Below are 13721 nucleotides of genomic sequence, written 5' to 3'. Positions count from 1 at the left end.
CTTTATTAATCACAGCTGAGAGCGGCTCGTGACATGTAGCATAATATTTGTTTTTATTATAAAGACATACATAACCTACCTACTATGCAATGCCCCCCCCTCCAATTTATTTAGTTAGTTACATTGTTGCAATGTAATAAATGTCCCCAGTGAGGCTTCATGACACATTAAAAATACAAAGCAAAGAGTCAGACTCTTGGATGACAAACTCATAGCATCGACTGATCAAAGTGATAAACAATGTGAACATATGAATGAGTGTGTGTGATACACGGACACAGAAAGGAAAGAAAAGTGAGCTTATTGTACTGGAGGCTAACGATAATGAACAATCATAATGTTTGTGCAGGGAGGCGTTAAATGAGGGCTTCGCTAAATCAATATGATGATTGTACTGTAGATAAAAGAATGCTGTAAAAAGCTCGGAAAACAACATTTAAAGATGTCATTTAGCAAAGAAGTTGGATTTGAATATTAATGACAATATTCACTTCTTTCCCCTGTTTCATGCACACTGATCACAAATGAAGTATCTCCAAAGCATTTCAAGTACTCCTTTGGCCCACGTGTTTGATCACTGCAGGGTTCTCACTGAGGCTCTGTGCTGGACGATCCCACAATGCCGTGCTGTCGCAAGAGGTTCCTCAGGATCTGATTCTTGGACTTCCAGTCTTCCACCTGAGCAAGTACACAGCAGAAATGCAGCAGGCATGAATAAACGGCTTACCCTTGCATCTGGAATAAAACACCATGACTTTATGACGACTGTATTTTGATAGGGGTTACAGTGGAAACTAATAAATCATGAGAAAATGGAGCAGTAATTAGATGTATTCACGTCGTCTTAAAGCCTTTCAGAAAGTGCAGCCTGCCATTCTGTGGGACATGTGGACATTGATCAAATGAAGTATTATATACAGTTGGAATGGAAGCAGTCCTGGTTCAAACTTCAGGTGAATGTTACAAAGCAGCTACAAGTTACTGGGGCGCTGGGCAGCTTTAGTCTTGAAGCAGACACACCTCCTGTCTCAGTAGCTGGTTGTCAACTCTTAGACGATCCAGAACGCCAACGTCCTCCCCAAGCTTCAGGTTGCTCTGTCGCAGCTCCTTTATGTACTCGCAGGCTTTGGACAAGATCCCCCCTTTACTCTGAAACGGGAGTTACGATAAAGCTTCAGCTTCTACTCAAATGGGCTGGAAGCCACCGTGTACCTGAACGCTCACCTGTCCCGTCTTGGTGTAGTCGACGTTACAGTCTGGAATGGCCTTTGACAGCTGCACGATCCAGTTGTTGATCTTGTCCCGGCGCCTCCGCTCAACTGTCGGTGAAACATTTCGCTTATTTACACTGTCACAACAGCCAGATCAAGCTACCGCTGCATGTCTGCGCTCACCTTCGTTGTGCTGGGCTCGCCGTTTCTCATCTCTGGAGGCCCGTGGAGCGTCCTGCTTCCTAGAAAACACGTAACAACAAAGATACTGAGCTGCTTCAGCTAACTGGGAAGTTAAATATCAAGTGCTCTAATTCTGGAGACGTGAGATGGAATTACGCAATGTACGGCTGAGTTCGAGGTGCAATCGTCCTTTGATTGGACCCCGTCAAAACCTCCTGTGGTGACATCATCACATAAAGCTGTCCTGTAAATCAATAAAGCCAGATTCAGAGGACCGGTGTAATCAGATTCATGCTTTTCAAACAGAAAACGATGTGACTGCTGCAGACTGCTGCATCTTGTTATCTTTGCTCCCTGGAAGTTTCACGTGTGTGCTGGATGTCAAAATGCTGATTGTTCAACTTTGGGGAAGTTAATGAAGTTATGAGTGAAGACCAGTGGACTGGTACTGCTCAGCAGGAAATGAAAGAAGTCCGCAGTGTCTCTCACTGCCTCACTCTGCATATGCAGCACTCTGAAAAAGTTCTCGCCTCTTCATGATTTATTCTATTTTTGTATATTAGACAAAAATAACCAGAGTAAATACAAAAAGCAGTCTCTAAAGGATAATGTCATTTATGAAGAGAAAAGTCTATCCAGACCTTTTTGCTCAGCACTGTTTTTTATTGTTCAATCATGAACTTTGACCTTAACTGAGACAAGTGAGGCCTGCAGTTGTTCAGGTGGATTTCTGGGTCTTTTGTGAGCTCCTGGATGAGTCACTCTTGGGTTGATCTGAAGAGCCAGCATCTCCTGGGAAGCATAGCTTTCTCCATCCATGGATGATGGCTCTCAGTGTGCACAGGAAGGAGTTATAAAGACATTTCTAAGGATTTCCCAAATCATTAGAAACGTCTTCATAACTCCTTCCTGACTGACAGACGTCAGTGACTTTGTTTCTCAGCTGTTTCTTTAGATTGTGGCACCATGTGCTGCTCTGTTCGATAGTTGGACTGAGCAGGTCTGACTGTGGTTGATTCGTGATGACAGTTACTTTTTCAGAGAGGGGGGAATGGTCTGGATATCGTTTTTTCCAATAAACAATTAAATCATCTTTAAAAAAAATTTTTTTTTAAACTTTGGTTATCTTTGCCCAATATAAAAATTTGTTTAATGATCAGAAACATTTCCGTGTGACAAAGATGCAACAACTAAAATTGGTAAGGGGACAAATTCATGTTCCACAGCACTGTACGCAGACCAGTCGACCGCCTACCACTGGGGGTAGTACATGAATAAAATCACACTAAAACAATGATGTAATCATGAGTAAAATGAACCAGTGGTCATGATGGGACTGAGAGGTCTGAAAATCAAACGTGCTAAAAATGGTGAGAATGTGGCCAGTAGATTTAAATAAGGTGAGGATTTGGATTTTTCTACTTTGTAATTGCACATGAGAAACACTTTATAATGGATAAGACGAAGAATGTGACCTCTTCAGCCTTCTGACTAGGGATGGGTACCGGTGTCGGTAGTAACCAGACCGAAAAGCAGCGCACATTTCGGTGCTTTATTTCGGTGCTTTTTTTTCCTGAGCTGTGATACACTTCTAGCCAATCATTTTACGTTTCCGAGGATAGTAGGCGGGGCCAGGTACGTACGTTCTTTTAGAGCAGAGCTACAGATTAAAAATGTCCAAGGCGAAGCGGTCAAAGTCTGGCTGTACTTCACAGCAAAATATGCAAACACAGCAGCCACAAGTGCTTTAAGCTAGGGCTGCTCGATTATGGCAAAAATGATAATCACGATTATTTTCACTGAAATTGAGATCTCGATTATTTGATGATATTTATTTAACCCTTTAAGACCTACTATGGAACCAAGTCCACCAGAGCTTATATTATTTTTTTACATGCTGTAGTGCCATGTATGGGAGCATTTCAAGTTGCTATACAACTGTTATAGCCCATATTTTAATAATATGTATGCATTAAGTCCATAGTAACTACATTAATTGCAAAAAAGTGCAATAAACTACAAAAAAAATTGAAAATCGTTTTTGTTTTTTTTTTACATATATTTCTACTTGGAGAAATTTAAGAGGTTTATCCCTCAAAACTTTAAATACAAAAAAGTTGCAAAAAATAGTTTACAACAACAGGAAATTTATTTTGAGTGTCTTCATAGTTTTATTTTGGAGATACAGCAATTTTTATATACTGCAGGAAAAACAAAAAACAATCCTATGATGCAAATTTGCAAAGAAAACAGCAGGTGCATCAAAATAAACTATTTTCAGCAGTGCAATTCGAGTTCTAAGCATCCCAGCAACTATTCAGAAAAGTCAAACATGACCAGTATAGGCTTTTAAGGCCTACAAGTAAAAAACTACATTTCCGCGAAAATGACGTCACTTCCGGTTTCGGCAAAGGAAATGGCGGACATGCGACAGTTCGCGCTGACGTCTGTTTCACTGTGGGAAGTGTTACGAACAGCTGATCGGATCGGCAAAGCGTGTTTCTGGAATATTATGTTTTTGTTCCTGCAAGAGCTTTTAATGCAGTTTTTGCAAAGCTTTATGTGGAAGGAAACCGTGACCGAGGACAAGCTGATGGCATAAGTTGTAAGTACAACTCCTCCGGTTTCATATGCAAAACAAATTATTGCGCTAGCTTACACGGTTCAGGTTCTACAGGGATTTAAAAATAGTTACACAACACGGAGCGTGCTGCTCTGACCGGCTTTAAAGGGTTAACAATGACTTTAAAAAATAATATAACATAGTGTGCAACACCACTGAAGTTTTTTTTTTTTTTTTTACCTCTCTTTTCAACCAGCGGCAGTCACTCTCCAAATAACTTCTGCTTAGCTTTCCGAGCTTCCCTCGGGTCCTCTTAATCAGCGGTCTCCAACCTTTTTTGCGCCACGGACGGTTTATGCCCGACAATATTTTCACGGACCGGCCTTTAAGGTGTCGCGGATAAATGAGGGAGGGGCTAATAATCGGCTCAGTCATTTTTAATGATCGTTGAAAGCCCAGATCGTAATCGTGATTAAAATTCGATTAATTGAGCAGCCCTACTTTAAGCTGATACTGTGATACTGTCAAAGGAGGTAACAGCTGGCGACGCATAGCGTTTTTTTTTAAAGCCCAGAAATGCGCCGTATTTGATAGCTTGCTGCGAGACCTCACACCGAGCACATCTACTACGGGTGGGTTGCCTGTTATGCAACATCCCCCAAAAACACGAAGAGCAGAGTCCTGGCCCCTAGCCCTGCCAGTGTAGCAGAAATGATGAGGATGATGATGCAGCAACAGCCGTTCTTCTCTGCGTGAGTAGCTTAATGTTGTTCGTGTGTAATTTACGTTGAGTAGGCTAACCACGTTATTACATTAATGCATGTAAGGTGAACTACATGAACCTTCACCCTGGCCAAAAAGGCTAAAATGACCAAAGAAAAAGTGGAAAACAGTTAAACATGAGAGGTTTTGGACAAAGTTTGTGTTTTTTCCATTGTTTAAGCACTGCTTCCAGCCAAGAGTGATACCATATATGCCCCATAGCTGCAGAAAAGGCTAACATTGTTATATTTTTACAAAAAACCAGCTGAACATGAGAGGTTTTTGGACCAATTTTGTGTTCTCCATTCTTTAAGCACCGGTTTGAGCACCGTTTGAGCACCGGCACCGTTTCAAAAGTACCGATTTGGCACCGGTATCGGATAAAACCTAAACGATACCCATCCCTACTTCTGACTCATGGATGTCTTACACGAACTTACTAAGAGCAGTGACAGCGTATTTTTGAAGAGCACACAAACATCCAGGCCTGATGGATATGCAGTGATTACCTGTGGGCGTGGTCTGGCCCAGAAGCGTGTCAGACGCCTGCACGGTGGTTACCATGGTACCAGTGGTGGCATCTGCGATGGTGGCAGGGTAGTAAGTGTACTGTGTCTCAGCGCTGCAATCTCCCTCCAATGCCTCTGACTGTGAGAAGACGGCCTGAACAGTAAAGACAGTAAATATGACTGAAAAATATCCAATCCCACAGACTTCAGTGACTCACATACACAGTGGCACAGCCATAAAGGCTCCTGTGAAACTTCATCAAAGCACACATCTCTTTTGTGAGCCAGCAGTTTAGCTTTTTAGGACGCTCTAAATGATTCAGTTTTTTTACGTCACTGAGCAATGAACCCTGATACAGTTATCTCAGACCCACAGCAGCAGCTCTGAGCACAGAAGCTCCGCCCACCTCCTGCTCAAACCCTCTGCATACAAAGGCCAGCCAATCAGAGAGGGAAGTAAGGGTGCTCGAGCAGCTGGTCTCAGACAGAGGATGACCCTCCACAGGGCGGGTGTTATTAGTATTATTTTGAATTGAATTATGCAGAGCTACCCAGTGACACTCCAGAATAAAACTGTAGATGGAAGTGAACCAAACTGTTTCCTTTAAAGCGACGAGGCGATCGTGGTTCAAGGGGTTGGGACGCTCATAAGATAAGATAAGATAAGATGGAACCTTATTAATCCCTCGGGTGGGTTCCTCTGGGAAATTCGGTTTCCAAAAAGCACAGCACCGACAGAAGTTACAGTTACAGAACGTTTTATATATATATATATATATATATATATTTTAGAGCTGGGCGATAGAACGATAACGATATGTATCGCGAAATAACTTTTACTCGATAGAGAAATTAAGCTATCGCGATAGACCTCGCCGCTCTTGTCCTCTTAAAAAAAAAAAAAAAAAAAAAAAAGGTCAGCCAATCCAAATTCAGTAGCGCAGAGCCGAACCAATCACAGCCGCAGCGCACGTCGCGTGACTTGTTACATACAGCACAAGTGCCAAGCCGCACGTGTGTTTGTTTGGGAAGCAGCCAGCGGGTAGTGGAGCCAGCGCGTAATGGAGGAAATGAGTGTGCCGACTAGAAAAATCAACCGAGCGTGACCGAAGAGAAAACAGATGATGGTTCCAACGCCGGAGAGATTGTCGAACGGAAGAGCCATAGAAGCTCCGTAGTGTGAAGGTATTTCGGCTATTTCAAGTCTGACAAAAAACAGAGTAGCTGCACTGTAAATTGTGCCGAAAGCAAGTCTGGAAATACAATAAACTGGTGCATGCGTCACACTGCGCCACGTTATTGTTTCAGTGAAATGAATTTCTACAATACTGTTAATTCTACTCTCTGCAGTGTTTAAATGCTTACATATACACACAGTTACTGTCCGTCCACACATACGACTCGGTTCTGCTTCTATGCCCCAGCTTTGTTTACTTTTTCCCACCGAGGCTTCTAGACTTCTGATTGGCCAACATTTCTGCACGGTTAGGAATCTAGCGCCACCTGCTGCTTTGGCATGTTCATAGCAGCGTTTTCCTTCATTTCTGCCTTTATGTGTGGACGGGATTATTTTTTAAAACGAAAACGGAAAATCTCCGTTTTCAAAAATACCCGTGTACGTGTGGACGTAGCCTCAGTCTCTGACTGGAAGCGCTAATTCGTCATTCGGCTTTTGTCAGACTAAAGTAACTGTTACAACTGTTTGAAAAGCTCAGCTATACAACAAGGAGAGATTGAGAATTTCCTTTTAGTTCTGAGTTTATTTGATATTGACAAAAGTTAGTCAGTTTTGTCTGTTCTTCTGTAAAACAAACTAAGATTTATTTTTAGAATTAATATTTTGTTTCTAAGTGGAATTGACAATTTAGTCTGTTTCGTTTGTTCTATTTTGAAACTTAAACACTTTAGCGGCTGCCTTTTGTGTAGTTTGCAATATTTGCCTTTATTTATCTGAAAAAGTCTCGTGTTCCTTAAGTACATCTACCCTGTTGAACTTATTATGGGAAATAAATATTTAAAAACAAGCTGCTGATTATTTCACATTTTACTTGTGAGCAACGGCACATTTAAATCTTACAAATATAGTTATTTGGCTTATATCGTGATAGATATCGTTATCGCCTGAAATGAAAAAAACATATCGTGATATGAAGAAATCTTATATCGCCCAGCTCTACTAGAACGGTATTCTTATTCAGTTGGCTGTCAGTGTGTTTTGTTTTGTTTTTTGCCTGTCCCGTTTGGCTCTTTTGCCATCAGAATTCTTGTCTAAAGGCAAAGAAAGATGCCCAACGGATTTACTTTACCAAATTGACCATCCCAGCCTTGCCGTAATGGTCTATTTGATTCACCTTTTATTGTTTATTTTATAAATTTTTTATTTTCACTTGCTAGATATGGGACAGACTTGAATGAGGAAAAGAAAAGGGAGAAAGGAAGAGGGAAAGAAAAACAGCGGGGAAGAGGCACAAAAAAAAAATCCATCTATCAATCACCTGGATCACCTGTTAAGAAAGAAAAAAGAAAACAAGCAGAAGAAAACGAGAGCAATACAATGAACAACATCACGATGATCTATGGGAATATGACAGTAAATACTAAAAATTGAACATTATTGTGCAGCACGTAAGATCAACAGAACACAGTGTGCTTTGAGGTAGGAGCCAAAAAGGGTGTAGTTTGTGGGTGTGATCACCCGTGTGTACACCTGTGAGCATGGACGCGCTTGTTTTTAAAAGGTTCCTTCATGTAATGATCTGCTAGAGGGTGTGGGGGGGCCACAGCCCCGTCCTCCAGGGCATGAAGCAGGTATGGAGGAGATCAAAACTCCAGACATCCAGAGGCCCCCAGAACACAAGAGACCAAGGAAGACCAACAGAGGGGCAGCCGCGCCACTGTCCCAGAAAGAGCTGAGGAGAGTCCCAGATGAGGGCTCACTCAGCAGCCGCGGAGCAGAAGCCAGGGGGAGTTGCAGTGACGCGCCCGTGAGCTCCGCCGGCAGCCAGCCGTGCCTGAGTGACCGAGCCCCAGGCCGAGAGGCCGGGGGCACCCCACCTCCGAAGTGGCCCGAGCGAGCCCCAGGCTCCAGGCCCCGATAAGCGGCCACCAAGGAGTGAGCCGGTGGGTACCTGGACGCCCATCCCCGGACACAAAGAACCACCAACACACCGATGTCTGAGGGAGTCCGCCACCGGCAGGGGAAGTGGTGGTAGGGGGAGATAGGCCTCCAAACCTTGGAGGGCCTGAGATGTCCCCAGAGAGGTGGCGCCTGACACCCAACCTGACATATAGACACAGACATACAGGCACACACAGATACAAACATCCATTCCCTCCCTCATGCTCTCATATGCACTTACTCCACACTCAACCAACGTGGAGACAGACATAAAGAGACGCTGTACACACGATCACACTCCCCAAGCGTACTCTACGAACCGGGTCTAGGTACCCTTGCCCCTGGAGGGGGGAACTGCACCCAGACCCAGGTGGTGTGACCCTTTTCCCTGCGGTGGGGGGAGGCAGACCGCCCCGACTCCGCAGCAGCAGGGAGACCCCACATTCCAGACCCCAGTCGGAGGGCCAACTCCTCCTCCTGGCCCCCCCGCTCCAGCAGGTCGCAGAGAATGGGGGTGAGAGAAGACTCCAAACCTCCCTCCACCCGCTCATTGTAGTGTTGATGCATGTGTGTTCTAAGGTGCATTTAAAACCCAGGAGGGCATGGAGCTACCTGCCAGAGAGCAGCAGGTAAGCGCATAGTCCCTCCTGCTAGCCCTCAATGTCTACGTGTATTTAACCTTGAGAGGTGGGCAACGACGCCAGGGGTGAGGTGTTTAGCTTCGTCCGTCAGATACACAACAAAGCACTATTTTTGGTGGAGCATGCTAGCGGGCCGTCGTTATTACCGTGTTTTTTTTGGAAAATACGGGGCACTTAAAATCAATCCTTTGATTTCTCTGAAAGTCGACAGAGCCCCTTATAATCCCGTGTGCCTTATGTTTGAACTCTGGTTGTGTTACTGACCTCGAAACGATTTTATGTGCACGGCGCTCGAAAATCTGTCAAATGTTTCAGTACGACTTTGCTAAGCTACGAAGCCGCACCGCTTGATAGATTGTCGGAGCATTGCGGCTATCGTAGGCGGAGCCTCGCGGAGTGATACGTACTGTGCTTCAACATAATATTACCGTACTGTGTGTGTTTAACCTCTTTTTAAGTTTTGTGGATATTATACATGGTTATGCTGAGGATATGTCGGCCAGTTTCCACTGAAATGCCTTTTGGTCAAACTGTCAGCGAGGAATTTGCACTGTTACATTTTTATATAACTTTAATGCACATAAAAAACAGCTGCTTGTTTAAGTGAAAATACATTGATATTTTTTTTGCACTAATAAAGTTGAGGAGTTGTAAAGTATTTTGTCTAGTGTCAATTATATCGTTATCGCAAATTTTCAAATGTATATCGTGATAAATATTTTTGGTCATATCGCCCTGCTCTAATGCTCAGTACTCTACACTGGCTAGATATCGAGCCAGCTGGCCACATGGCTGTGTAACTCATCATAAACACCCACTCCAAAAACACATGGCACAACACAGAAGAGCCACCTCAACCGGACGAGACTCAGCTGTACATCTGCATCTAAAGGTCAAAGGTCACTCTGTTGAGGATACCAGCGTTCACATTTTGGACAGAGAAGACAGATGGTTTGAAAGAGAACTGTAAGAAGCCATCCATGTGCAGTGTGAAGGACCATCCTTGAACAGAGGCAATGGTTTACGACACCTTTTTCTTCCAACCTCCTAAGATTACAGTTAGCTGTCAGTTATTGTTGGCACCTGTGTGACAGTCTGAGTGGTCGCGGGGAAACCGGCGACCAGGCTGACCGCTGCAGCTCCGTCTGTCTGACCCTCCAACTGGCCATCTGCCACCTGGATCACTCTGTAGGTCACCTGCAACACAACACATTACACTGAGTGCTTGATGTCTCATTACCTCTGAGATGACAGGTAAACCTCAGGAGAACACTCCAATCTACCTGAACTTCTAAGCTGGAACCTGTGCATTTGTGCTTAGGTGAACTACATTCAAATTAGAAGTGTCAGAAAACAAACAGGCAAACAGTGACAGAATGAAAGAAAGTCCTTCCTCTCAGCACTCTGTCCTACCTGTCCACCCGCTCCTTCTGTCTTGAACAGATATTTGATGGGTTGGTCAGTAAAGGTGGCAGCAGACTGAATAGTAGCAATAGCTGCTGGATCCTCAGCGGTAGCTACGGACCCTGAAGAAGCAAACGTATAAAATGTAAGACAGCCCTAGAACCATCAGAAATAAGTCTGAGGACACAGCAGCAGTTTAAAAAGACTGAAACTGTGTTACTTATGATTTGGCTGTCCCACACAACCAGATATGCTCTGGAAGATTACAAAACTGCAAAGACTTAAAGGAAATGTTATAGTAACAACACAATCATGTCGCTCCAGGTCAGCTGAAGTCACTCCTTTATTAATCCATTATTAATGTCATCCCTCTTTGTCTTTCAGTGTATCCTGGAATCACCCTTATTTAAGATAAACTACACAGCTACAATCACATGGAATTCAGGTTAACCAGCTAGCTAAATATTAAGCTTCTCCACAAATCTGTGTGTAAAAAAGGAAACTCACTTCCTTCACCTCCTCCAACCTAAAAGCTCCTTGTATCCATAGCCATGTGCCAGCAGTGAAAATACGTGTGTGCCTGCCTGTTTGATCGGCTCTTAATGAATAATGAAGCAGTTTCACTTAATAACTGCTGGTGAGGACGAGATATCTAGCCAGCTGGCCACATAGCTGTGTAACTCATCATAACTGTCAAAATGAAAGCTCGGTCTGCTTTCAGTTGGGAGATACTGACTGTATCTTTGTCAGCAGCAGGACAAAGGAGACTCCAAGTCCCATCAACTCAACTGTACTCTCAGGCAGAACCGGCCGAGTCTGCATCGGACTGTTTAAAGTACATAGAAGTACCACGGCAGTCCGTTAGTACAGTGTTAATAGGAAACTTTAAAGGCAGTGACACACACACACACACACACACACACACACACACACACACACACACACACACACACACACACACACACACAGCTTTTTTTCTTTACCTTCCTCGTTGACGGTAACAGTGCCGTCTTGTTCAGGGCTTTTCTGCTGACTTCGCACGTTGGAAACAGAGGATACATAAATTAGCTCATTCCCCTGTTAAATACAAGTCCTTGACTTTGTCGTAACTGCAACAATGGCGCATTTAAACGCCCCACTCACCTCTTCATTGCTCGGGAAGCTCTTGGACGAGGAGACCGCCTTCACTCGCTCCCACAGCCAGACTGAAACAAGTTCATGAGTTTGACAAAGACGTGGGACAAACTTTGCTCACGACTATAAAATATCGTGTGTCGATATGGTGTCGTTTGAGCGAACACACGCTTAAAGCGGGAGATTGCAGCTAAAACGACATTAGAAAAACGTTGGCGGTAGCTAGCAGTTAATGCCGAAGGAGCAGAAACCGTGCGAACGTCACGGTCTGTGCGCAGGAAACGAGCAGATGTCGCCTTCAAAGTTAAAGCATCAACACTGGTGGCAGCAAACAAGGCAAGTCACTGAAGTGTTCAACGTCGGTGTCTGTTGTAGTCAGTGTTACCTTTAACACTATAGCACGTTATATCTAGCTTATATTTGTATTTTACTGCTATGACTGAGCGAAGTTTCGACGTGTGCGCCAAATCAGCGCTTTTAATTTGACAGTTCTGGCGGAAATCTAATGTCTCGTTGCGACTCGACGAGGATCCTGTCTTTTCTGTTACATTACCGTACGGCCCCAGCGGTTTTTGCAGATGTTTAACAAAGCACTCCTCTTCCTGCTGCCTCGGTGAAAACAGTGTCTGCCCTCGCTAATAAAGACGACGTTTTTATAAAAAACATTCTAATGTCCAAATTATGCGCTTAGTTCTAAATGATGGCCAAGATATTCCAGACTGAACAAAGATCTACTTACACAGTGGTCCCTCCTCCGATATTTGTCAACAGAGCTGTTTCAGCTTTACGCATGCGCCACAGGAGATCAAGTCGGCTGCTTCCAGATCAGTAACAGCAACAATATACAAATAACTACACTTCCGTTAAAAATGAGTCTATGTTACACAACTTCCAAATATATACTTGCGTCACTATTCAGAGTAAATTGGTACATTTGACTGCATTCACGAAAGAGGACCTCACGGAAGACCTAACGCGTACCAGCTTGACACAGGTAACCTGAAAGTGTGTGCTCTGCGGCCAGGAGGGTTCACTGTTCAGCTCGGATGTCCAGAGCGTGTGGAGGCGTCTGTGGGGTGTCCCTCGGTCACTTCAGTGTTGCCTTTATCTTTCAATGACTTCACTACATCCGCAGAGGGTCAACATTCAAAATAAACAATGACAGAAATCAACATGGGTCTCCAGTATTCTGGCGGAAATGCCGTTTTAGTTGCAATAAAAATGCATTATTATTATTATTATTCTTGTAGTTATTACTCGATGTAATACTAAGCGTGATGCATTATGAACGTGTTCAAACGAAAAAAAATATGAGTGCTCGGGCCAGGCGAGGTAAAAGCGCTAGACAGCGCCCGTGGTTCGAACCCTCTGACGAAGGCTGGAAGAGCTTTTGGATGCTGAGAAGTAACCACTGAGCTAAACTAACGCGGAGGCAGCAGCGGGGAAAGAGCCCTTTAAAGCCGTCTGTCCTGTCGTGTCATATCTGACCGACTTACAACTTAAAACACTCATAAATATCCGATTGCCTGAAGGCCTTATGACATCTTCCACACTATGCACTTGAAAAGGCGATGATCACCTCTTTTATTGAGTGTTTTAATCAACCTTGTGTTCAATCAATCTGTGGTGTTCCCGGTGAAAAATGTTTGTTATGCTAACTTAAGAGCTGCTAAAACAGACCGGTCAATTGTGACCGGGAACACTAGTTAAGCTTAAGGAATCACTTCCTCCTCCACTGTGAGTGGAAGAAAAATAGATGTAAAACACTGGACAGCGCCCGTGGTTCGATCCCTCTGACGAGAGTAAAGCGGTTCAAAGGTGCTGAGAAGTAACCACTGAGCTAAACCAGCGCGGGTGTGCCTGCAGGTAAAGTGCCTTCTAAAGGCTTCTGCCTCCGTGGCGAAGTCGCCAGCTTACAGCGCCACGCTGCTTTCAGTGAAAGTTGTGGTGTTTAATGTCGGCGTGGAGGAACAACGAACAGAAAAGAAATCCCAACAAAGCCCCAGAGATTCGAAAAAGCGCCTTTTGGAACAGAAGAAGCTGTTCTCAGCACTCCACTCCATTAAAGAAGGGATCGCCAGCTACTGCCCTGTAGCTTTCAGACGCATCCCTACTCCCACACAGCTGAATCACATCTTCAGCATGCCATCAAAGGCCTCGTAACCGGCTATTCATTTGATTCAGGTGTGTTGGAAC

General features: G+C 44.1%; 1 protein-coding gene across 2 annotated transcripts; it reads right to left on the bottom strand.

Annotated features, from left to right (window-relative positions):
* Nucleotides 1-29: 29 nt before the first annotated feature.
* usf1 (upstream transcription factor 1) lies at nt 30-12682 on the bottom strand. Of its 2 annotated transcripts, XM_026193583.1 has the most exons (11): nt 12265-12682; nt 11535-11596; nt 11375-11424; nt 10401-10513; nt 10071-10184; nt 5229-5382; nt 1551-1638; nt 1395-1453; nt 1225-1319; nt 1021-1149; nt 30-678 (listed from the first exon to the last, which is right to left on the bottom strand). In XM_026193583.1, exons 2-11 carry the CDS (start codon nt 11540-11542, stop codon nt 589-591), a joined length of 900 nt encoding a protein of 299 aa, XP_026049368.1. In that variant the 5' UTR covers nt 11543-11596; nt 12265-12682; the 3' UTR covers nt 30-588. The 2 variants fall into 2 exon arrangements, with proteins under 2 accessions (XP_026049368.1, XP_026049369.1); XM_026193584.1 differs by lacking the exon at nt 12265-12682 and having other exon boundaries at nt 1560-1638; nt 11535-12256.
* Nucleotides 12683-13721: the final 1039 nt, after the last annotated feature.

Source organism: Astatotilapia calliptera, chromosome 14 (assembly GCF_900246225.1).
Source record: "Astatotilapia calliptera chromosome 14, fAstCal1.2, whole genome shotgun sequence".
NCBI lineage: Eukaryota > Metazoa > Chordata > Actinopteri > Cichliformes > Cichlidae > Astatotilapia > Astatotilapia calliptera.
This window is presented reverse-complemented; position numbering and strand designations above follow the sequence as displayed.

What these genes read in the sequence shown, in the direction of transcription:
- usf1 (XM_026193583.1), bottom strand. An exon ending in CCACTCAGACTGTCACACAG is followed by an intron (nt 5,383 to 10,070) that starts GTGCCAACAATA and finishes TTTACTGTTCAG; the next exon opens with GCCGTCTTCTCACAGTCAGA. An exon ending in CGAACTCAGCCGTACATTGC is followed by an intron (nt 1,454 to 1,550) that starts GTAATTCCATCT and finishes CGTGTTTTCTAG; the next exon opens with GAAGCAGGACGCTCCACGGG.